At 39.7% G+C, this 24146-nt stretch overlaps 1 protein-coding gene across 3 annotated transcripts in view; it reads left to right on the plus strand.

Moving 5' to 3' along the window:
- The window catches only part of LOC126188248 (uncharacterized), a 455739-nt gene that overhangs the window by 426772 nt on the left and 4821 nt on the right, over nucleotides 1-24146 (plus strand). For all 3 annotated transcript variants that reach the window (XM_049929807.1, XM_049929809.1, XM_049929808.1), the window contains 3 exons: nucleotides 9720-9827; nucleotides 9913-10053; nucleotides 18743-18925. In XM_049929807.1, the coding sequence (XP_049785764.1) occupies nucleotides 9720-9827; nucleotides 9913-10053; nucleotides 18743-18925 (432 nt within the window). The remainder of the gene's footprint in view (nucleotides 1-9719; nucleotides 9828-9912; nucleotides 10054-18742; nucleotides 18926-24146) is intronic.

The following is a 24146-nucleotide window of genomic DNA, read 5'->3' on the forward strand; positions in this document are numbered from 1 at the left end:
TCCCTGTCCCTGGGTGTATCAATTACATGGACGACATTGTTGTCACTGGGTCCACCACTGAAGAGCATCTTCAAAATCTCCGCACACTTTTTCATGTCTTACAGACTGCCGGTCTTAAGTGTAATCTTCAGAAATCACAATTTTTTCAGCCATCTATCACGTATTTGGGGTTTCAACTCTCTCGGGATGGTATTCGTCCGCTTCAGCAAACTGTCGCTGCGATCGATGCCCTTCCTCACCCTACATCTGTTAAGGAACTGCAGGCCTTCTTGGGGAAAATAGCATACTATCACAAGTTTTTACCGTCTGTGGCTTCGGTGGCTCAGCCGTTGCATCGCCTGTTGCATAAAAACGTGCCTTTTCACTGGTCCACGTCATGCGAAGCGGCTTTCCAGAACTTGAAGACTATGCTGAAACAGGCCCCATGCCTGGCTACTTATCGACCTGGCCAACATCTTGTTCTTGACACAGACGCCTCTCAATACGGGGCGGTGCAGTCCTTGCGCACCGTTTTTCTGACGGTTCGGAACAACCCATTGCTTATGCCTCCAAAACACTCACGGATGCCCAACAAAATTATTCTCAAATTGAAAAAGAAGCTTTGGCCATTATTTATGCTCTTCATAAGTTTGGTGTTTTTCTCTATGGCTCAAAATTTCATCTTGTTATGGATCACAAACCACTTGTTTCCTTGTTTCATCCATCTACGTCACTTCCCGACAAGGCTGCACACCGCCTCCAGCGTTGGGCTCTGTACTTGTCTCGTTTCAATTATGAGATTCATTTCCGGCCAATGGCTCAACATGCAAATGCTGATGCTCTGTCTTGCCTTCCCATGTGCCCTTATCAGGCATTAGATAGGGACAAACTTTTGTGTTTCCACCTGGATGTTGCCGAGCAGCGGGTTGTGGATGGGTTCCCCATCACTGGAGACAGGCTGGCGGCTGCTACGGGTTCTGACCCTACCCTCTCGCGGGTTTTACGCTGTATTCAGAAGGGTTGGCCAGATCGCCCGTCCGCTAAGACTTCTGATCCGTTGCGGAACTACTACGTTTTGCGCTACCGCCTCACGGCTAGGGATGGTGTTATCCTCCTCTCCACTGACAATGCTTCGCCGCGTGTTGTGGTACCTGCGTCTTTGCGTGCTTCGGTCTTGCGCCTCCTTCACCAAGGGCACTGGGGTGTGTCTCGCACAAAATCTCTGGTACGCCGTCATGTGTACTGGCCCGGCATCGACTCTGAAATAGCACACATGGTCGCTGCCTGCGGCCCTTGTGCGTCACAGGCCGCTGCCCCGAAGTCATCTTTGTCACCGTGGTCTTCGCCTGAGAAGCCCTGGGAGCGCATTCATGTTGACTTTGCGGGACCCCTCTTAGGTACTTATTGGCTCCTTGTAATTGACGCCTACTCTAACTTTCCTTTCATTGTCCGTTGCATGTCGCCTACCACTGCGGCAATCACCAGTGCTCTCGCCTGCATTTTTTCTTTGGAAGGCCTCCCCTCTACTCTAGTTACTGATAATGGTCCGCAATTTGCCTCTTCCGAATTTGTGGATTTTTGTGCTCGTCACGGTGTTATGCATGTCACGGCCCTGCCGTTCCATCCACAACCCAACAGTGAGGCTGAATGACTGGTCCGTACATTTAAGGCTCAGATGCGGAAACTTATAACTTCTTCTGCTGATGATGATGTGCTTCTCAATTTTCTGGCGTCTTACCGTTTCACCCCCATGGGCGACCACAGCCCGGATGAGCTCTTCCATGGCCAACAGCCCCGCACGCTGCTTCATCTTCTGCGGCCTTCCACCTCACGGCTGCGGGTGCCTTCACTTGGCCGGTTCACCGCCGACGACCTCGTCTGGGTACGGGGATATGGCAGGCGGCCAAAATGGAGCCCGGGCCGCATCTTAAGACGCCGTGGCAGACGCCTGTATGAAATCCAGACGGACATGGGTGTTGCAGTGCGTCATTCGGACCAGCTTCGGCCTCGTGTGCCAGCAACGCCTGTTCCGAATGCCGCTACACCACTTTTGGCCCTACCTGACGCTTGGGATCTTGGCATCTCTCAATACTCACAACCCAGCCTTCTCACCGTCATCACAATGCCAGCGCAAGAACGGACGCCACCAGAAGATGTGCCCATGCAGGAACCGGATGACTATCCTCTGTCAGAGCAAATCTACTCGCCTCCTCCTCCAACGGACGCCGACACATCGCCCATGTCTCCTGTTATATCAACTGGACTTGCCGCAACGGGCAGATTGGTGCAGGGGGCCCCAGCAGATTCGACCCCTACGTCTCCTGTCATCTCAACCCGTTATCATCAGGGACACTTCCGTCCGTACGGGAAGCCTCCTCCTCGAGACTTTACGGCGAGTCAAACAACACCTATGGATGTTAGCCATCTCCAGGACACCTCCATCAAGACCAGTGCAACAATTTCAAAGGGGGAAAAAGTGTTGTGACTCGCCGATCATTCAAAGCGCCGCCGCGAAATTACGCGCATCCTCTACGTGCGGCGCTGTCTGCCAGCCATGCAGCAGCTGCACCACCTAAGCGGCCAGCCGAGTAGCGGCCGCTAGACTGGGACTCAGTGCTCATTCGAATGCTAACGTGTACACATGTCTTGCTTGTCAACTTACTCTGTGACTTATATGTGTTGTGTCGTTCTGAAATATATTTGTTAAACTTGACGTTATAACACACTGTTTGTTGGAAAGCTTGTTCTGGTAAATCTTGTCCAGTCTGTTAAGTCTTATTAAAAAATTTGCACACCACATGAGTTCACAGCTGTTAAGTGATTTTTACAGTCTGTGATGTGGTGCATAAAAATCAGTTACTCATATTGCTTCTTGTGTTGCAACAATGTCCATTTTCTCTGTGTTTTGTTTCTGGTAACTTCTTCTTTATAATAATTAAAACATAGTATGTGATAAGTTCATTGCAGTCATGATTTTTTGTCCACAAAGAGCTAAGGTTTACAGTGTGCTTTTTATGAAGTACCGGTAATTACTCTAATAGCTTTCTTCTGCAGTATTAAGAGTTATGCATACAACTAGAGTTTCTCCACAAAATAATACCATATCCTATTATGCTTTGGGAAGAAAATAGGATGTTATATATTTGAGGTACACAATCCACAAGTCTCCTTAAAAAATAAATGACTCTGTGCAATGATACAGATAGATGGTAGGGCTGTGTTGAGCTATGATTGGTTATTACCCATCAACATATTTTATTCTGCACAAAAATAGCAAGCATAAAAGAGGAACACTAATGATTTCATGGCTGAGTGCTCAAGATTCATATGCCAAAACTCATTTGAACATTAAATAATTTAAGGTGCACCTCCATAACACTGAGTAAAACATATTTAACTTTAATAGTCATGAGTTGACAAATAATGAATAAAATAGAACAACTGTACATTAATTTGACATATCACTGGGAACATAACTTGGACTTAAACGCGATTTAAAATAAATCAAAATTGTTCCATGATGTAATCAATAAAGTTGTTGTTCTGCTATTCAAATAACGCTCCACCAGTCACAGTTTTAACAGACCAGTTAAAATACCATTGAACACACAAGTTAATACCTTGTCACATTACAAGTCAGAATTATTAAAATGATAAGCCAATTTGGTGGTTACATACAAAAATCTATTAATTAACCAACAATTTTTTGGCCTTTTATGAGAAATGCTAACCATAAATAGCATCCAGACAATATAGCAATTAAAGACCCAAGAGTTAGTCTCCTACAGTTCATCACTATCATGTTGTGTCCTCCAAACCAGTGTTCTCACATGGGCACGGCTGACAATACACACCAGAGGTCGGCACGAATCCAAAAGCCCTGTTTTCCAGCGCACACTCCCAGAGGTGAGCTCTATCAGTACCACCGTGTGGCAGAACTTAGCAGTGTCCTTCACTGCTGCCACACAAAGTGCATTGGCATGACTTTTAAACTGCCACAGAATTATGATGGCACACTCTTGATAACTTACTAATATGATGTTGTACATTTCACCCCAAGATAATTTATCATCTAAATATACCCCCAAAAATGTAACGTAACTTGGATCATATGGCAGAAGCTTGTTTTTTAGTCTAAAAATCATCTGCTGTGTTTCATTTTCATTCAGCAAGAATCCATTTGCTCTAAGCCAATAAAATGCTTCAGTAGTTGTCTTTACAACACAAGTTTTAAGACTATTGCAGTCATTATTACTGTGAAGAAATGTGGTATCATCTGCATGCAGCTCTGTAGTGGACTTAATAAATGATGGCAGATCATTAATCAGTATGTGGAACAAGATAGGGACCAGTACAGATCCCTGTGGAACACCTACCATAATGTGTTCTACAAGGGATATTTCTTTGCCAGCATAGAAAAGTTGCTTACAGCTCTGCAGATCTGATTTTAGTAGTTTATGGCTGTTATCTCTGATGTAACAGAGTGCCATTTCTTCTGGAAGTGGTGTATGCCCCACACTATCAGTGTCTTTGCTTAGATCACAAAAAGTGACTGGAACAAAGCTTTTATCCTCAAATGCTTGAAGTAATTATTTGACTACAGATTCTATAACATCAAATTTTGATGAGTTTTTCCTAAAACTGTATCCATTAATTACTCCCAAATTTGCAAAGTAAACACATAACTGTTGGTAAATTACATATTCCTATACTTTACAAAAAGCTGGGACTATGGAAATGGGCCTGTAACTTGGTGAGTCATTATCTCTCTTTTTACATTCTGGAACTAACCTAGACAGTTTCAGCTCATCAGTTAAATATCCTTTAGATGTACCTTTGTTTATGCAGAGCCTTAAGGGGTACACAATATACCTATTAGTTTCTTTAGTATCAGTGCAATTTGCATGAAAATGATGTGAGATGATGTGCTGATGTGGATGTACTTTCGATAACTTTTCTTATGTCTTGACCACACATTTCTTTTTCCGACAACCGTACGAGTTTCAACTTTACGTCATTTTAAAAGGCTACAAAATACAACACAAAACTGGAATCAGAAGATGTGAAAATATGATACATTTCACCACTGATAGGAGACATATTACAGTGACAAGAATATCTGTAGTATGTTACAAGGTTTGTCTATATATCTACACTCTCAGATGATTTCAATTCTTTACAGTTCTTAGGATGAAACTGGATGAGATTCAGAGGAGGTAAACAGTCAATATTGATGATTTACAAACATTTTTTAAAAAAAATAACTGATGAACTGGTATCAGGTTTCATAATATTATTTCTTTCTTCTTTAATTGACTTAATAAAACCTTTAATTGACTTAATAAGCTAATCATTGAATTTTTAGGGACAGGTATTAATTCTTTTGTTTCTTGCATATATAGCAACACTGTTTATTAGTTCCCGAGGAGCTTTACACTTACTGGTGGAATTCTCAATATTACTGATCTTGCATGCCTTTTTGACTTGCAAAATGGATTTTTTGAACTCATTCCTACATTTAACATTCGGTCACTCTTCAGACTGTTTTTGTGTTGTACAACTTTTTTTTTTTTCAGTTTTTTAAGTCATTTAGTATGCCATTGATTTTGTATGCTTGGAACCTTGGTTTTGAAACCTTTGCCAATTATTTTTCATTTGTTTATGGAATGCTGTCATTAAATTGCATAAAATATTCTTTGAATACATATAAAATATTATGTTTGCTGACCAGTTATTAAAGTATAATGTGTGTCTGAATAATATTGGTGTATAATGTGTGTCTCAATAATATTGTCAAAGCCAGTCTCTGTCAGCAAGGGAGTTTCAAAACCTGACAATTTTATCATCACTAGCAGGTGTGGTGATCACATGTTTAGGGACAAGCCTATTTATATTAATCTTATCAGGATGGAATCTACTACTGCAATCTAAAGTTACAGAATTATGATCTGAAAATGGAAACACTTCTACTTCACACTATTCTTCTGTAGCTTTAAAATTGACAAAATATTGTCAAGACGTGCTTGATCTCTTGTGGTCCTATAGTTGATAGAGTGTTAATTGCATAGTGTTAGAAGCTTTTTCAGTTCAGTGATCCTATGTTTATGTGTTGTTGCATCAAAATCTGCATTCAGATCTCCACCTATTACAATCTTGCAATGGACCCATCCAGTCATTGTAAATACAATTGACATCATGTCCAATTTTTCTAAAGATACATTAGTGATACCCTTAAGTGATTTGTAAGGTATTATTGCCAACATAAAGCTGTCGATAATTATACCAGCAGTACTTAAAGAATGATGCCATCTGTAGCAAGTAAAAATAATAGATTCCAATTAACATTAATAACTATGTAAAGAATCAAGCATCCATATTGTGGTGGATACATCTGAGAGTATGTTTGATTCTGTGTCTGAGAGAGTACATTAAAATTGGAAAAAGAGCAGCAGCTCAGAAACTAGCAAAATTTTCCTCATTTTGTTTCTATGCTCCCCGTATCAATCAGCAACATGTGAGTCATTGCCTGTTATCATTTTTATTTATTGTTTCACTAATGTTCAGTCCACTTGACCCAAGTTTTGAGTCTAAGGCCATTATCTAGTGTTAAATTGCTGTAAACTTTTGTGTTGCAGTGTACAATCAAGCAAAGAATATGCACCCTCCAAAAAACTAATGTATAATCCTAAATGTACTGTATTATATTATATAAAAGTTGACAGTGCATTATCTTACTACATTATTGGATAGGGTGTCAGTACAAAGTACTGATGTTGGGGCACTGTCTACTACAGAAAACAGAGAATGAGAAGTCTCCTAGTTCTTTCAACATTTCTGGCAGTATTTGAAATTGGTTAATACTGGTACAAAGTGCCTAATTCTGTAGCAGTATTAATGACAGAATAAACAGAGATTGTAGATGATCAAGCAGAGTTTACTTTAACTATTTTAACAGTATTTAATTGCAGTGATTAAGTGAACAATATCTGATCACTGAGAAGCTACCCTCTTATAGGCCTTTACTGATTATAGTATTTGAAGTTTCACAAGCATCTTTATCATCAGTGCAGGTTTCTAACATTTGTGATGTTATATTAATATGTGGTTTTCAAAGAATGCTGTATGATGTTGCTGATTCCTGCAATGTTATCTGTGATGTTACTGTAGTGCAGTGCATACTAACCTTCCAGCTCGTACTGTATAACATGAGTTACAGTCCTGTTTCATTCATCAAAGCATTTAAGGCTGACTGCAGAGGGTTCTACTGCTACCAATGTACATTTCATATATTAGACACAAAGATAAGAGAAATTACGGCTCATGTTGAGACATATGTAGTCATTTTTCCTGTGCTACGTTTGTGAGTGGAACAGGAAAGAAAATGGCTAGTAGTGGTACAAGGTACCATCTGCCATGCAGCGTATGGTGGTTTGCGGAGTATAGATGTAGGTGTAGATGTAGATGGTCTGTCTCTCTGTCATAAAAATTTTGCCTACATACACAGTAGTCGAGTAATCCAATGAATAATTTATTGCTTTCTAGATTTTTGCCTATTTTGTTACTTTAAAACTATTTGCAACAGTAAAGGAAAATATCTGTGGAAAAAATCAACTCAGAAGGGATCCTTGTCTAAAACTGTAATGCTTTTCAAAGATGTACAATCTTCTTTTTCTTGTGGCTTTGTCAACCATCCGCACAGTGTCGGCATGATTATTAAATGGATTTAGCATGGTTAGGTTAAGGGGTGGTTGGATGTCCTTGTTGATGCCACCCTGTAACTCTCTGATATGGGATATGTGTGTGTGTAGTATTACCGTATTTACTCGAATCTAAGCCGCACTTTTTTTCCGGTTTTTGTAATCCAAAAAACCGCCTGCGGCTTAGAATCGAGTGCAAAGCAAGCGGAAGTTCTGAAAAATGTTGGTAGGTGCCGCCACAACTAACTTCTGCCGTCGAATATATGTAGCACTACAAGGGCATGCTTTGTAGGCACAGAGATAAATACTGGCGCCAAAATCTCTGCGTCAGTAAATAAATTTAAAAAAAGAAAAAGGTGGAAGACGAGCTTTTATCTCCGCCCCGAGTTTCGACCACTGCATTTTCGTACATTATCCAACAAAGTAAATACAAATTCCGTATTGTTCATCTTCGAATGTAGCAGAATTTCAATGTACTACGAAAATCCGACTGGCAAGACTGTTTGGGATGTTTGTCAATATGGCCAACTCTACGTGTTGAATTTTTTACTACCTGTGAGAAGAGGTGGTTGCTAATAGGAACCTGACGAAATGTGAATCACATGCAGTATTCTCTTCACCATAAGAATAATATGAATGTAAACATTATGCCACATATTCTTTCGTGTTTGCTGCTATTTCATTTAAATCCTATCTGCCTAATAAACTACGAAACTAGAGTGAGACAACAGCAAATGCGGAAGAATATACGTATCGTGTCATGTTTACATTCGTATTTTTCTTATGCCTAATAGTGATACAGTCAGAAATTAAGCACGGCAACTGATTAGATTTTTAAATCTAAGATGACCAATTCCTGTGCAGAATTTGACGTACTAGAGAAGCGGCCGCAAAGATTTTCAAACGGAGAAAAATTTTCGCCTAACTCTTGTTCAGAACATATTCTATCATATGCAGTCTATTATTTGGTTCTTGTTGATCATTATCAAAGAAAGCAGTGTAAGTAACAACAAATAGCAGTCTCTTGCCATTGTTTCGCTAGTGAGACGATTCCTCTCTTTTCTTTTTTTTTTTTTTAATTGTAAGCGGCGGTAGCGCGCACAAAAGCAAGCCATGCCGCGCGCGGCGACAGGCCGTAAACACGCACTATCAGAATGAGACAAACAATGCATGACACAGTACAGTAATGCATTTTCAGCTCAGAGTGACGTTAACACCTATAACAAAGAAAACAGCACTTATCAGATCAAAGCAAAATAAGCAATCGATTCAAACCAGACGAAGCACGTGAAAAGGAAGGGTACCCGTATAAATACGGACGGAGCGCCTGACGTATAGCAATGGCTACCTGGTAAAACTTAACTGTTAAGCTTACGACTCGAACAAAACTCCTGTAGCTGTATCGTCATTCATTCGACCTAAATTGTGTCTCGTATTACAATGGACCAACTTTGTTTTGATTTGGAGGTGCGGCCTAAAACTTTTCTCTCCCCTTGAATTTCGAGTCTCAAATTTCAGGTGCGGCTTAGATTCAGGAAAATTTTTTTCCTCGATTTCGAGTCTCATTTTTCGGGTGCGGCTTAGATTCGAGTGCGGCTTAGGTTCGAGTAAATACGGTATTCACGTGAAAGTGAGTGAAAGTTTCTGAAATGTTTGCAAATCATGTAAGGAAGACAGGAGCAGAATACCTGCCTGGTATTTATTATGTGGGACAGTGCCTGAAAACTACGTCCAGATTGTCCAACACACCAGCCCTCATTGTTAATCCACCATGCAGATTTGTTCCTGGGCTGACGCACCTCCCAGTCCTGGAAGTAGTGCTTTAACACGCACATCCAACCAGACTGGTCTGTTGAAGTAGTACAATAAGTTTGAAATGTCAGTCTTACTATTAATAGCTACACACAAATTTCTGTATAGTATATAAGATACTGTGACATTCTTTTTTTACCTTTATATATTATTGTAATAAATGTTTTTTACTGATAACAATAGTGTATTTAATGATAATTTGTTGAAAGAATCTTATTATTTTTGTTGCAGGAATTGACATGGTAAAAATAAATGATCCAAAAGCACTCAGACAGTATAACATTGTCAACTCTCCATCACTTGTCTACTTTAGAAAGAAAATTCCTCTTCTTTATGATGGTATGTTGTTAATGACACTTTAAAAATCAGTATAATTATTACTGTGCTTGTCATTTTTCATACTTATTGCTAATCATTACTCTAGGGGACCTGCATGATGAAGAAAAAGTTCTTGCGTGGCTTACATCACAAGACATTTTTGAAATAAAAAATGAAATTGAAGAAGTAAACCGAAAGATGTTAGATAAACTGCTGGATGAAAATGAGTTTCTAGCTGTATACTTCTGTAAGTATGAGATATTTTTAAAAACAAGTAGCACTAATATTTTACTTGCATATGATTTGATGATACATATTGTGGTGTGCGTACTGTAAGACCTTCGGTACACACACCATCAGATTATTTGACTTGTCACTCTAACGAAGTAGGCGAGTGTCAGCAATATGTCTCGTGGTCTTATCATTGCGTGTTTATCTTCTGCCGTTAGGTCAGGCGATAGAAATGCCACTTGCACGCTTAGAGTAGCAGATTGACAGTGACCAACTTTAAACAGAACTTGATTAATTTTCACACTCATTTATTAAAATAATAAAAATCATAGATATTACATAACTTGATTCTGGATGCTGTTTACAATCGACAATCTGAAGTTCCTTTGGTCTTGGTACATTAATCTTATTCTCACATATCTCTGATACTTGACAAAGTGTCTATACATTTCTCTTCATGGCTATGTATAGGAATATGATAATCTTATTAGGCGCAGACTGAAACTTGACTACAGACTACTGCAGACCGACTAATCGGAGGTCTGTACACTCGTTATACCTCTCGCATTCATGTATCACTGCACGAGTGTGATCCGCGAGGAGAAAAGGTTCTACGTTAGCAGCAATCTCATTGGCTGCGTTACATATTAATACGCGGATCGGCAGAAGCAGAATTTGGTCCATCTCTAAGACAGCGTCCTCCTGTAGTGCGGAGATGGACGAGCGCTGCGCCTGCGCTGTTGTGCTTAGCGGGGCGCTCTCTAGTAGGAAAGTTGTGTACGCACTGACTACACGGAACTATGTACACAACACATATAAAATTTTGAAAGAGTGGTCCTCTCATTGTGATCTTTTAACAATGTACAAGTTTCAGGATGGTATGTCAGAAAGAAATTTGTCATCTACAATGTGCATTCTCATAGTTGCAGTTGGTTGTTGTTTACACACACAATGTTTAAACTATTGGAAACTTTAACTGTATACCATGCCCTCTGCTCACAGGCGTTCATCAAGAAGTTTGATAAAAGAACATATTAAATAATAATTGTGTTCTGAAAATGAAACTTTATATATCATCATAACATCTATTGAGCTGAACGTATTTGATCACACAAGAGTCCAGTTTTTCCCCTTCAGAAATAAATTTGATTCTAAAAATTTTCATTTGTAGCACAAGTAATGCTTTCATTACATTTGCTTGGTCCAGCAATAGTCCATCTTTTTTTTTTCCTTTTCTCTCCAAAATGAATATTTTTTTCCAAATCCTGTAAAATATACATTTGTAGTAGAAATAACCTTGGTTGAGAATTCATTGTCTGCAAATCATTTATTGAGGAAAGAAAGCTCAGAAAGCACTGAGGGCAAAATATGGGGAACTATACTGAAACTCACCTTGTTCACTGTTGCCTTGACAGTAGGCAAAGTGTGAGTAGGTACAATGTTCTGATGCCGGTGTACATTTTTGTGCAATTATCTTGGTTGCCTCTATTATAGCCAGCATACAGATTATACAGTTAACATACTCAATAAAAATTAATCACTGTTTTAGTTTTCTAATTGTCACTTATGATGATATCCTGTTAAATGGCTTTCTTACTTTCTTTTTTTTCCAACTCACTATGTAATGCAGTTTTCTTTCTGTAGTGTCATAAGGATCCGTCTGTGTTTGTGTTTCATCTACAAGGCTTTTGAATTTGGTACAGTTCTCCAAACATGATTTTGAAATGACCTTCCTTAAACAATTCTGGCATGCAGTTAACAGATGTAGTATCAGTTGCACTCTAATTCTTCAAACACAGAATGTCATTCACAATATTACATACCTATTCCTCTCTCATGAATGTTCATGTGATGGTGTTCTAAGACAAGGTCATGAATTTTATCATTGTGTATCCCTTATGTGTTATAAATGTGACAGTTTGTGTGTATGTTTGTTTGTTAACTCCTTCACACTGCAATGGGTGGGCAGATTTGGAAGAAATTTGGAATGGAATTAGCTTATACCAAGAATTAACCATAGGCTACTTTCAAAAGTGTGAAGTGTGTAGTAGAAGATATTTATTGATCTGAAGAACATAACACGAGATGTGGAACAGTATTTACAAAGAGATTAAAAAATCAGCCAACCAGCTGCAAATAAGTTACATGTAACTTACACAAATATTTTATCCTGTGACGCCTATTACATTTGTATGTTGACAAGAGCATCTAACTGTGGGCATTTACTAATGGGTAGTCATAATGAAGTATGATATATATATATATTCTGGCACTATCTAAAGCCATGGCTTGCAATAATTCTTGTTTCATCAATATCTGTTATGACAAGAGCTGTTTGGCTTCATCTTATTTATTGTGCCATCGTGTGATGTAATAAGGCCAATACTTCTGAAGAAGATATTTTTACAAATATCAAAACTATGGTCAAGAGATAATAAACCTGTATTTGTAACTGGTTGACTGAGTTTTCAATCTCTTCAGAATCATACAGTTGCTGTTTTGCAGCCATGTTTAAGATTTTGCTTTACAGTATTTGCACTTATAAAAAGATATTTACTCTTCGACTTTTGAACTGTATCATATTTGTGAAAATGCATTTAATCTTTAATATGTCCTATGTAATATGATTCAATGTAATGAATACAATGCTTACGCAATCCTCAAAGTGTTTAATCCATACTTCCATGCAAGTCCATTACATTTTAGCTACTGAGAGTTAGGGGTATGTTTAATGTAGCTTCTAAGCTGCTTAAAGACTCACAATGACTGTGTCATTTAAAAGCTGTACGACATAGAGATGTCATGCCTTTTCATTTAGGTATAACTTGTTTCACTCATGGTCTCTGCTACTGAGGCACCTTCTAGTGTACCCGACACTATGGATCTCGCCCCACAGCAAAGTGATTGGTGAATGGTAACGCATTCACGTCTCTTGAGGGAGAGCCAGTGTGGACACTGGTCATCTGGCCTCGCCCATTCACCCTCTGAGTGGACAGGTGACTGCTCCTTCAGCATGGTGCAAACAGGCACACGATGGGAGGGGTTAACTAGTTATCTGCAGCTCCAACATTAGGCATGTTATGGAGCCCCTTAGGCAGATAGAATTCAGGGTGGAAAGAAAGCAAAAATGCACGTGGTATGTATGCTGTGGGGTCTCATCCAAGATGCATGCAATTTGCATTGTTACCGGAGTTGATTGGGGTCCTTTGGTTTGGAACCTAGTAGAGTGGAGGGTCTCAGCCAAAGGATTCATTACTCTGTGAAGGTCTTGGCTGCAGTTTTGTGGACCTGTGTTATTGGATGGGAATTTGTAGGACTCCCCTTGCTAGGTCAGGGGTGCATTACACAAAGGAAGCAGCCACTTGGTTAGGAGAATATGTGTGGAGTGCACATTAGGGTTTTTTAGACACGGTGGTGGTTTGAGGTACTCTGATGAAAACTCGCTAGTTGATACTCAGCTAGGAAAGTCAGATCACATTTAGAGTAAAGACATTTTCACTGTTAAAATTTTATCAGTAAGTTGTCAAAGTATTTGTAGCAAAATTCCTGAATTTACTGCCCTCCAGGAAAGTTCTTGCACTCAAATTATTCTTGGGATCAAGAGCTGGCTGAGACCCAAAGTTGATAGCTCTGAGATATTTAGCGAGTCATGGATAATGTATTGGGAAAACAAATTAGAGGCCATAGGTGGGGGAGTGTTCATTACAGTTGACAAAAATATCGTCTCTATTGAGATTGGAGTTGAGTGTGACAGTATAGTTATCTGCTCACATTTAACTGGTCTAGGTGAAACCAATTTAATTGTTGGATCTTTTTACCAGCAAACTGATTCTGCTATAACAGTTCTAGAGTCATTCAAAGAATATCTATAGTCAGTAGTGCGTAAATACCCAGAGAATCAGTGCTAGTTGGAGGTGAGTTAAATCTACTGAGTATAGACTGGGATGTCTATGGATTTGGTGCTGCGCATACAGACATGCAGTCATGCAAAGTAATTTTGAACACTGCAAAGTGCTTTGAACACTGTCTTGAGCAGCTAGCTTGGCAGCCCACACACATTGGAAATATCTTAGACCTTGTAGCTATAAATAGATCAGTCCTTATCAACAATGTCAATATAGAAATGGGGATTAGTGATCAGGATGTCATTGTAGTACTGTGGTTACATAAGCCAGTAAATCAGTTTAGAAAGCTAGGAGAGTATTTCTGTTAGAATGAGCAGAAATGCAGTTGTTAATACCTCACTTAGACATTGAACTGACATGTCTAAGTTCCAGTAAGGTGGACATAGAGGACTTATGGGCAAAGTTTAAGCAGATTGTAAATCATGGTCTGGAGAATTACATGCCTAACAAGTGGATTAAGGACAAAAAAGACCCACCGTGGTTTAATAACGAGATTCGGAAACTGCTGAGGAAGCAGAGGCTGGTGACTATCAGCTGAAAAGAGAACGCACAAATGATGACAAGCAAAGGTTAGTAGAGGTTCGTGTGTCTGCGAAAAGACGTGTGTGAAGCATACAACCACTACCAGTCATTTGACCATCAAACAGACTCCCACATGGACAACACAATAATAAGCATCCTTGGCATAGAGAAGAAGGAGTTGTAAACAAATACATAGAGAAGAAGGAGTTGTAAACAAATAAGTCACCAGGTCCAGATGGAATCCCAGTTTGGTTTTTCAAAGAGTACTCTATGACATTGGCCCTTTGCTTATTTTTCATTTATTGTGAATCACTCACACAGCACAAAGTTCCAAGCAACTGGAATAAAGTGTAGGTGACTCCTGTGTATAAGAAGGGCAAAAGAACGGACCCACAAAATTACGGACCAATATTCCTAACATTGGTTTGCTGCGGGATCCTTGAATGTAATCTCAAATTGAATATAATAAAATTTTCTTGAGACTGAGAAGCGTATGCCCACAAATCAGCATGGTTTTGGAAAGAATCACTCATGTGAACACAGCTTTCCATTTTCTCTCACATGATCTACTGCAAACTATGGATGAAGGGCAATGGGCAGATTCCATATTTCTAGATTTCCAGAGAGCATTTGCCACAGTGCCCCACTGCAGGCTGTTACAGAAGGTACGAGCATATGGAATAGATTCACAGATATGTGAGTGGCTCGAAGTCTTCTTAAGTTATAGAACCCAGTATATTGACATCGACAGTGAATGTTCATCAGAGACAAAGATATCATCAGGAGTGATAGGACTGCTATTATTCTCTGTATACATAAATGATTTGGTGGGCAGCAATCTGTGGTTGTTTGCTGATGATGCTGTGGTGTATGGTAAGCTTTCGAAGTTAAGTCACTGTAGGAGGATACAAGATGCTATTATTCTCTGTATACATAAATGATTTTGTGAACAGGGTGGGCAGCAATCTGTGGTTGTTTGCTGATGATGCTGTGGTCTATGGTAAGGTTTTGAAATTGAGTGACTGTAGGAGGATACAAGATGACTTAGATAAAAGTTCTGTTTGCTGTGATTTATTTATTTATTTATTTATTTACACATCTAGTTCTGTAGGACCAAATTGAGGACCAAATCATGAAGGTTATGGAACGTGTCAGTACATGGAACTACAACACAAAAAGTAATAACAGATAAAATAAAATGTTTATGATCACAATAAAAGTCAAGCCATAAGATAAAGTAAACACAATCAACAATATAACATAGGAATCAGCTTAATTTTTCAAGGAACTCCTTGACAGAATAGAAGGAGTGACCCATGAGGAAACTCTTCCATTTTGATTTGAAAGTGCATGGATTACTGTTAAGATTTTTGAATTCTTGTGGTAGCTTATTGAAAATGGATGCAGCAGTATACTGCAGACCTTTCTGCACACGAGTTAAGTATGTGTGATCCAAATGCAGACGGGATTTCTACGTAGTATTAACAGAGTGAAAGCAGCTAATTCTTGGGAATAAGCTGATATTGTTAACAAGAGATGGCAGTAAAGAACATATATATGGAGAGGCCAATGTCAGATTACCCAGACTAGTGAACAGGGATCGACAAGAGGTTCACGAACTTACACCACTTACTGGCTGAACTACCCATTTCTGAGCCAAAAATTTCTTTTGAGGATGGGAAGAGTTACCCCAAAATATAATACCATATGACATAAGCGAATGGAAATAAGCAAAGTAGACTAATTTATGTGTCAAAAAATCACTTACTTCAGATACATAATAAAACATGGCAGCATTAAGTCTTTGTACAAGATCCTGAACATGGGCTTCCCACAACAGTTTACTATCTACCTGTACACCTAGAAATTTGAGTTCAGTTTCACTAATCATATGCCCATTCTGTGAAATTAAAACATTGGGTTCTGTTAAATAGTTTGTTAGAAACTGTAAAAACTGAATCATATTGTGATGTAGCATTAGTTTATTTTCTACAAGCCATGAACTTATATCATGAACTGCACTATTTGAAACCCATAATGTTTGGAAACAGTATTAGTTGTGTCCTGCTTGACAAAGTCATGTCATTTAAATATCTGAGTGTACTGTTGAAATGCGACCTGAAATGGAATGACCATGTGAGCATTGTGGCAGGAAAGGTAAATGGTCAACATTGGTTTACTGGGAGAATTCAAGGAAATTGTGGTTCACCTATAAAGGAAACTGCTCATAGGATGCTAGTCCAACCTATTCTTGAACACTGCTGAAGTGTTTGGGATCCGTGCCAGGTAGGATTAAAGGAAGACATTGAAGCAGTTGAGAGGCAGGCTGCTAGATTTGTTACTGGTAGATTTGAACAACATGCAAGTGTTACAAAGATGATTCAGGAACTCATTTTGGAGTTCCTGGGAGGAAGACAACATTCTTTTTGAGGAACACTATTGAGAAAATTTAGAGAATGAGCATTTGAATCTGAGTGCAGAATGATTCTATTGCTTCCCACATACATTGTGCAAGATGTGAGAAATCAGGGCTCATATGAAGGCATATAGATAGTTTTTTTTCCCTTGTTTTATTTGTGAGTGAAAGAAGAAAAGAAACCAGTGGTAAAGGTAGCGTCCACCATGCACTGTAAGGTGGATTGCAGAGTATCGGTGTAGATGTAGAATATGTTAAGCTATTAGTTAGTCAGGATTTGATTACAACATGCAAGCTTATCCACTGGTAACAGGCACACGCGTGAGGGCAGATGATGTTACTGTACATACAAGTATTATGAACTTTGCACTGCACCTGACTAGAAATTGGAAATATTGAATCAATATGTTTGTTACTGCTTCTTGCTGAAGCAGCTGGATGGATGTGGATGAATGTGAACCAAAACAGAACTGTTGCCGTGAAAGGTGCAGAAATTATAACTATAAAAACAAGTGGGCTTGAAAAAATGTATTAGACTTTTGTCCTTTCATATTGTGCTAGTGGTACTATACTTATCCCAATGATCATTTTCAAATGCAAAAAAATGCCAAAACCTTCTGAAATACTGCCCAGTTGTGTTGTTCACATACATGACAAGGGTTGGAAATTATGTGGAAGAGAAGGAAATGTGCTTTATGGAAGAAGGGTTCTCTTCCTGTGCTAGATCAGTTTAGTAGTCACTTGAAAAATTCTGTGAAAGAGAAATTGAAACATGGAAATACAGAGCTTCCTGTTTTTCCGGGATGATTTACTTCACAATTGCAACCTCTGATGTCTCAATAAACAAGCCATTTGAAGTGTTCATGAGAGAGAAATGGAACAAATGGATGATGGACAAAACTCAACATGAATTCACGTTGAAGGGAGCTTTAAAATGACGTACAATCAAACAAGTGTGTCAGTGGATAAAACAGTTGTGATTTAGAGTGAGAGAAGTCATTATTGTTAAATCTATCAAGAACTGCGGCATAAGTAATGCCCTTCATGGCAGGAAGACCATCTTATATACAGTATATGAAGAAGACAACAATGATGATGGAGGAAAAGGAAGAAGAAGAAGAAGGTTTAGATGACAATTTTCAGGAATTTTAAAGGTCAGCTTGCTTTTATAAACTAAGAATTTTTTTAATCTGGCTTTGCAATCTAGTAAAAATGGTAAAAATGTTATTTAAAAAAAATAGCTTAAAAATTAAGGTGCATCTTATAGTCCATAGCATCTCATAGATTGTAAAATACAATAATTCCTATCAGTTGTTTCTATTCATTAATTTATGCCTTGACTGATACCACATCGCTGAATGTTCTCCTTTAATATAGGATCTATGAAAGAAGATGGATGATTGAGTGACTGAATACCACTCTTCATTGTGATTTCTGTTGCAGCTGTTAATGTTTCCTCTGAGAAGTAGTGACATAGATGGCATGAACTTCTCAGTAGTAGGAAAGTTTAGTGACCATAACCTTACAAGAAGTGAAATTTAACAAATAGATATAAGTTTGTCCAAGTTTAACGACCATAAGGCTTTGAGACAGAAAATTTGAGAAATACATTAGTGATTATATTTATGAACATACCATATTGCTCTCTATGACAGTTCCAAGTTATTCTTTTTATTGTTATCTTATTGTTGGTTCTCTGACATTTGTAGCCACAAGTTGTTAAAGTCATGAATCATTAATAATGTCTGCTGCAGTGTAAGAACAGTGGAATAGCAAATGTAACGAAAACTCACAATGAAAGTGGTTATTACACTTTTGATATAAATAATTATTGGTTAGTAATTAACTTTTGAATTTAACAGATGAGAAAGATTCACCAGAGTCAATGACTGTTCTGGAAGAACTGGAGAACATTGATAGTGAAACTGATAATTTAGATATAACTTTTGTGAAGATGGCAGATCCACGATATGCTCGGAAGTGGGGTGTTACCAAATTGCCAGCAATTGTGTACTTCCGTAAACGGTTTCCCAGCATTTACAGAGGTAAATGTAAGGTTTTTTTGTGTTATTAGATTACTGATGTAATAACATTACTAACATTTTTGTAGGCATGTGCAGGTCAATGTATTGTGAATAATAGAGAACCAGTACAAGGTGATCTTGCAATAGCTCTGAAAGAGATCTGAAGCTGTGCATAAGTCTGCACTAGCACATGAAAATGGCATGAACTACACTGTATGTGCAATTCCTGTTGCACAAAATGTTTGCTCATTGTTATATTTAGTCATATTACAAAGTCTAGGCTATCAACATGGATCTGAATTTTCAGTGCAATAATTAGCACATTGTTACTTTGTGAAACATAAAAATCAAATCAAATCAAATTTTTATTATTGCATAACAGACCTTGTGCAGTTAAAAATTGTGACATAGGGGACTTGCCATTTTAAGACTAATGTACAGACTAATAAACTAATATAAGGTGACAATACATATGTATTACTTTACACGGTTATAACAGAGGGAAACATTCCGCATAGGAAAAATATATCTAAAAACAAAGATGATGTAACTTACCAGATGAAAGCGTTGGTGTGTTGATAGACACACAAAAACACACACACACACACACACACACACACACACAAAATTCAAGCTTTCGCAACCCATGGTTGCTTCATCAGGAAAGAGAGAAGGAGAGGGAAAGACGTAAGGATGTGGGTTTTAAGGGAGAGGGTAAGGAGTCATTCCAATCCCGGGAGCAGAAAGACTTACCTTAGGGGCAAAAAAGGACAGGTATACACTCGCACACACACACATATCCATCCGCACACAGACACAAGCAGACATTTGTAAAGGCAAAGAGTTTAAGAGTCTGAGAGTTTGTAAAGGCAAAGAGTTTGGGCAGAGATGTCAGTCGAGGCGGAAGTATAGAGGCAAAGATGTTGTTGAATGACAGGTGAGGTATGAGTGGGGAAAACTTGAAATTAGAGTAGGTTGATGCCTGGAGGGTAACGGGAAGAGAGGATATACTGAAGGGCAAGTTCCCATCTCCGGAGTTCTGATAGGTTGGTGTTAGTGGGAAGTATCCAGATAACCCGGACGGAGTAACACTGTGCCAAGATGTGCTGGCCGTGCACCAAGGCATGTTTAGCCACAGGGTGATCCTCATTACCAACAAACACTGTCTGCCTGTGTCCACTCATGTGAATGGACAGTTTGTTGCTGGTCATTCCCACATAGAAAGCTTCACAGTGTAGGCAGGTCAGTTGGTAAATCACGTGGGTGCTTTCACACGTGGCTCTGCCTTTGATTGTGTACACCTTCCAGGTTACAGGACTGGAGTAGGTGGTGGTGGGAGGGTGCATGGGACAGGTTTTACACCGGGGGCAGTTACAAGGGTAGGAGCCAGAGGGTAGGGAAGGTGGTTTGGGGATTTCATAGGGGTGAACCAAGAGGTTACGAAGGTTAGGTGGACGGCGAAAAGACACTCTTGGCGGAGTGGGGAGGATTTCATGAAGGATGGATCTCATTTCAGGGCAGGATTTGAGGAAGTCGTATCACTGCTGGAGAGCCACATTCAGTCTGATCCAGTCCCGGAAAGTATCCTGTCACAAGTGGGGCATTTTTGGGGTTCTTCTGTGGGAGGTTCTGAGTTTGAGGGGATGAGGAAGTGGCTCTGGTTATTTGCTTATGTACCAGGTCGGGAGGGTAGTTGCGGGATGCGAAAGCTGTTTTCAGGTTGTTGGTGTAATGGTTCATGGATTCTGGACTGGAGCAGATTCGTTTGCCACGAAGACCTAGGCTGTAGGGAAGGCACCGTTTGATATGGAATGGGTGGCAGCTGTCATAATGAAGGTACTGTTGCTTGTTGGTGGGTTTGATGTGGACGGATGTGTGAAGCTGGCCATTGGACAGATGGAGGTCAACATCAAGGAAAGTGGCATGGGATTTGGAGTAGGACCAGGTGAATCTGATGGAACCAAAAGAGTTGAGGTTGGAGAGGAAATTCTGGAGTTCTTCTTCACTGTGAGTCCAGATCGTGAAGATGTCATCAATAAATCTGTACCAAACTGTGGGTTGGCAAGCCTGGGTAACCAAGAAGGCTTCCTCTAAGCGACCGATAAATAGGTTGGCGTATGAGGGGGCCATCCTGGTACCCATGGCTGTTCCCTTTAATTGTTGGTATGTCTGGCCTCCGAAAGTGAAGAAGTTGTGAGTCAGGGTGAAACTGGCTAAGGTAATGAGGAAAGAGGTTTTAGGTAGGGTGGCAGGTGATCGGCGTGAAAGGAAGTGCTCCATCGCAGTGAGGCCGTGGACGTGCGGAATATTTGTGTATATGGAAGTGCCATCAATGGTTACAAGGATGGTTTCCGGGGCTAACAGATTGGGTAAGGATTCCAGGCATTCGAGAAAGTGGTTGGTGTCTTTGATGAAGGATTGGAGACTGCATGTAATGGGTTGAAGGTGTTGATCTATGTAGGCAGTGATACGTTCTGTGGGGGCTTGGTAACCAGCTACAATGGGGCTGCCGGGATGATTGGGTTTGTGAATTTTAGGAAGTAGGTAGAAGGTAGGGGTGCGGGGTGTCGGTGGGGTCAGGAGGTTGATGGTGTCAGGTGAAAGGTTTTGTAGGGGGTCTAAGGTTCTGAGGATTCCTTGAAGCTCCGCCTGGACATCAGGACTGGGATTACCTTGGCAAACTTTGTATGTAGTGCTGTCTGAAAGCTGACGCAGTCCGTCAGCCACATACTCCCGACAATCAAGTACCACGGTCGTGGAACCCTTGTCCGCCGGACGAATGACGACGGATCGGTCAGCCTTCAGATCACGGATAGCCTGGGCTTCAGCAGTGGTGATGTTGGGAGTAGGATTAAGGTTTTTCAAGAAGGATTGAGAGGCAAGGCTGGAAGTGAGAAATACCTGGAAGGTTTGGTGAGGGTGATTTTGAGGAAGAGGAGGTGGGTCCCGCTGTGACGGAGGATGGAACTGTTCCAGGCAGGGTTCAGTTTGGATAGAGTCTTGGGGAGTTGGATCATTAGGAGTAGGATTAGGATTATTTTTCTTCATGGCAAAGTGATATTTCCAGCAGAGAGTACGAGTGTAGGACAGTAAATCTTTGACAAGGGCTGTTTGGTTGAATCTGGGAGTAGGGCTGAAGGTGAGGGCTTTTGATAGGACAGAGGTTTCGGATTGGGAGAGAGGTTTGGAGGAAAGATTAACTACTGCATTAGGGTGTTGTGGTTCCAGATTGTGTTGATTAGAATTTTGAGGTTTTGGGGAGAGTGGAGCTGGAAGTGGGAGATTGAGTAGGTGGGAGAGACTGGGTCTGTGTGCAATGAGAGGAGGTTGAGGTTTGCTGGAAAGGTTGTGGAGGGTGAGTGAGTTGCCTTTCCGGAGGTGGGAAACCAGGAGATTGGATAGTTTTTTGAGGTGGAGGGTGGCATGCTGTTCTAATTTGTGGTTGGCCTGTAGGAGGATGCTCTGAACAACCGGTGTAGATGTGGGAGAGGAAAGATTGAGGACTTTTATTAAGGATAGGAGTTGACGGGTGTGTTCATTGGCTGAGTTGATGTGTAGGTGAAGGATTAGGTGGGTGAGGGCTATGGATTGTTCAGTTTGGTATAGGGACTGATGGAAAGAAGGGTTACAGCCAGAGATGGGGACTTTAAATGTGAAGGCCTTTGGGGGTAATGCCAAATGTCAGACAAGCCTGAGTAAATAAAATATGGGAGCGTAATCTGGCTAGGGCGAAGGCATGTTTACGGAGGGAATGTAAATAAAATTTAATGGGGTCGTTGTGGGGATGTTGTGAGGGTGACATGGTATTAGAAGGTGGAAAGTGTAACATGAGGCTGAAATGAAAATGAAAATAAAAATAAAAATATATGGGGAGAGATAAAGGTGAACTAGAAAGCAGCTGGGGATCTGATGTGAAAAAAGTCGAAAAAGTGTTGGTTAAAGCTGAGCTATGTTGATCCTGTGGTGAATTTGGGTTGGTAACCAACGATGTGCACAAAGGTTAGGTGGTTGTTTTGTCACCAAAACACGTTAAAGGGTGGAGAAATTTGGGAAAATTTCGAAAAAACTGCGTGTAAATGTATTAAAAGGCGTGGTTTTGTGGTGGCAGATTGTGAACATGAGGCTAACAATTGTCTGACGAAGAAATAATGACGTAAAAACCTGTGGGAAGCGGCTAAAAATGATCAGTGATGTGGGAAAAATGGAAATGGAAATAAAGCGAAAGTTGTTAGAATTAGCCGAAATGGTTGTTTAATAGGTGAAAGGAACTGTTTTTGAGCTGGGAACGGTGGATTTTATAGTAGTGGTAGTGTTGAAAGTGGAAAAATTTTTTTTTCGGTTATGGTTTGGAAGTGGGTTACGTATTATTGAGTATATATAGGCAGGATAAAATTGTATTGTTGATTACGGTAAAAAGGCGAAGGTGAATACAAAGTGAAACTACTTGCAAAAACAGGAAGAGAAAATAAGATGACAGAAAAGATTTCGAAATGCAACAGTGACAATAACAAACGTAATTGTTGGGTTCAAATTGATGATATGAATATAATACAGGGAAACATTCCACGTAAGAAAAATATATCTAAAAACAAAGATGATGTAACTTACCAAACGAAAGCGTTGGTATGTTGATAGACACACAAATAAACACAAACACACACACAAAATTCAAGCTTTCGCAACCCAGGATCATAATCAGGATCATCATTAATGTCATTCAAGAGCTCCTGAGCAATGCTCATGTGATGATTCTTCTGATCAAAATTGAGAAGATTTGGAACAAATTTCGCTGTCACACTTCTCATTCTCAAAACATCCGAAAAAATTGCATGACATGAGCCGACTGACATGCAACATCCTCAGAAACTTCTCTTATGGTAATTTGATGATTATCCAAAACTACTTTCTTCACAGCTTCGATGTTATCATCTGTTGTTGATGTGCTGGGGCATCCAGAGCGAGTTTCATTATTGGCATCTCCTCGGCCATCTTGGAAGAGCTTGTACCACTTGTAAACCTTTTTTTTTTTTACTTAGAGCAGACTCGCCATATGCCACTGTCAACTTTTCAAGTGTTTTAGAGCACTTGATTCCATTTTTCAAACAAAATTTGATGCAAACTCTTTGCTCCATTTTTTATAGTAATTGAAAATCGCCAAGCACACTAAAACACATCTAACCTTTCTATCTGTCAAAAACAAAGTATGCTGCACACTTGAAATTGTGAACATATGTTTGGGACA

The sequence above is a fragment of the Schistocerca cancellata genome, chromosome 5 (genome assembly GCF_023864275.1).
Source record: "Schistocerca cancellata isolate TAMUIC-IGC-003103 chromosome 5, iqSchCanc2.1, whole genome shotgun sequence".
Classification (NCBI taxonomy): domain Eukaryota; kingdom Metazoa; phylum Arthropoda; class Insecta; order Orthoptera; family Acrididae; genus Schistocerca; species Schistocerca cancellata.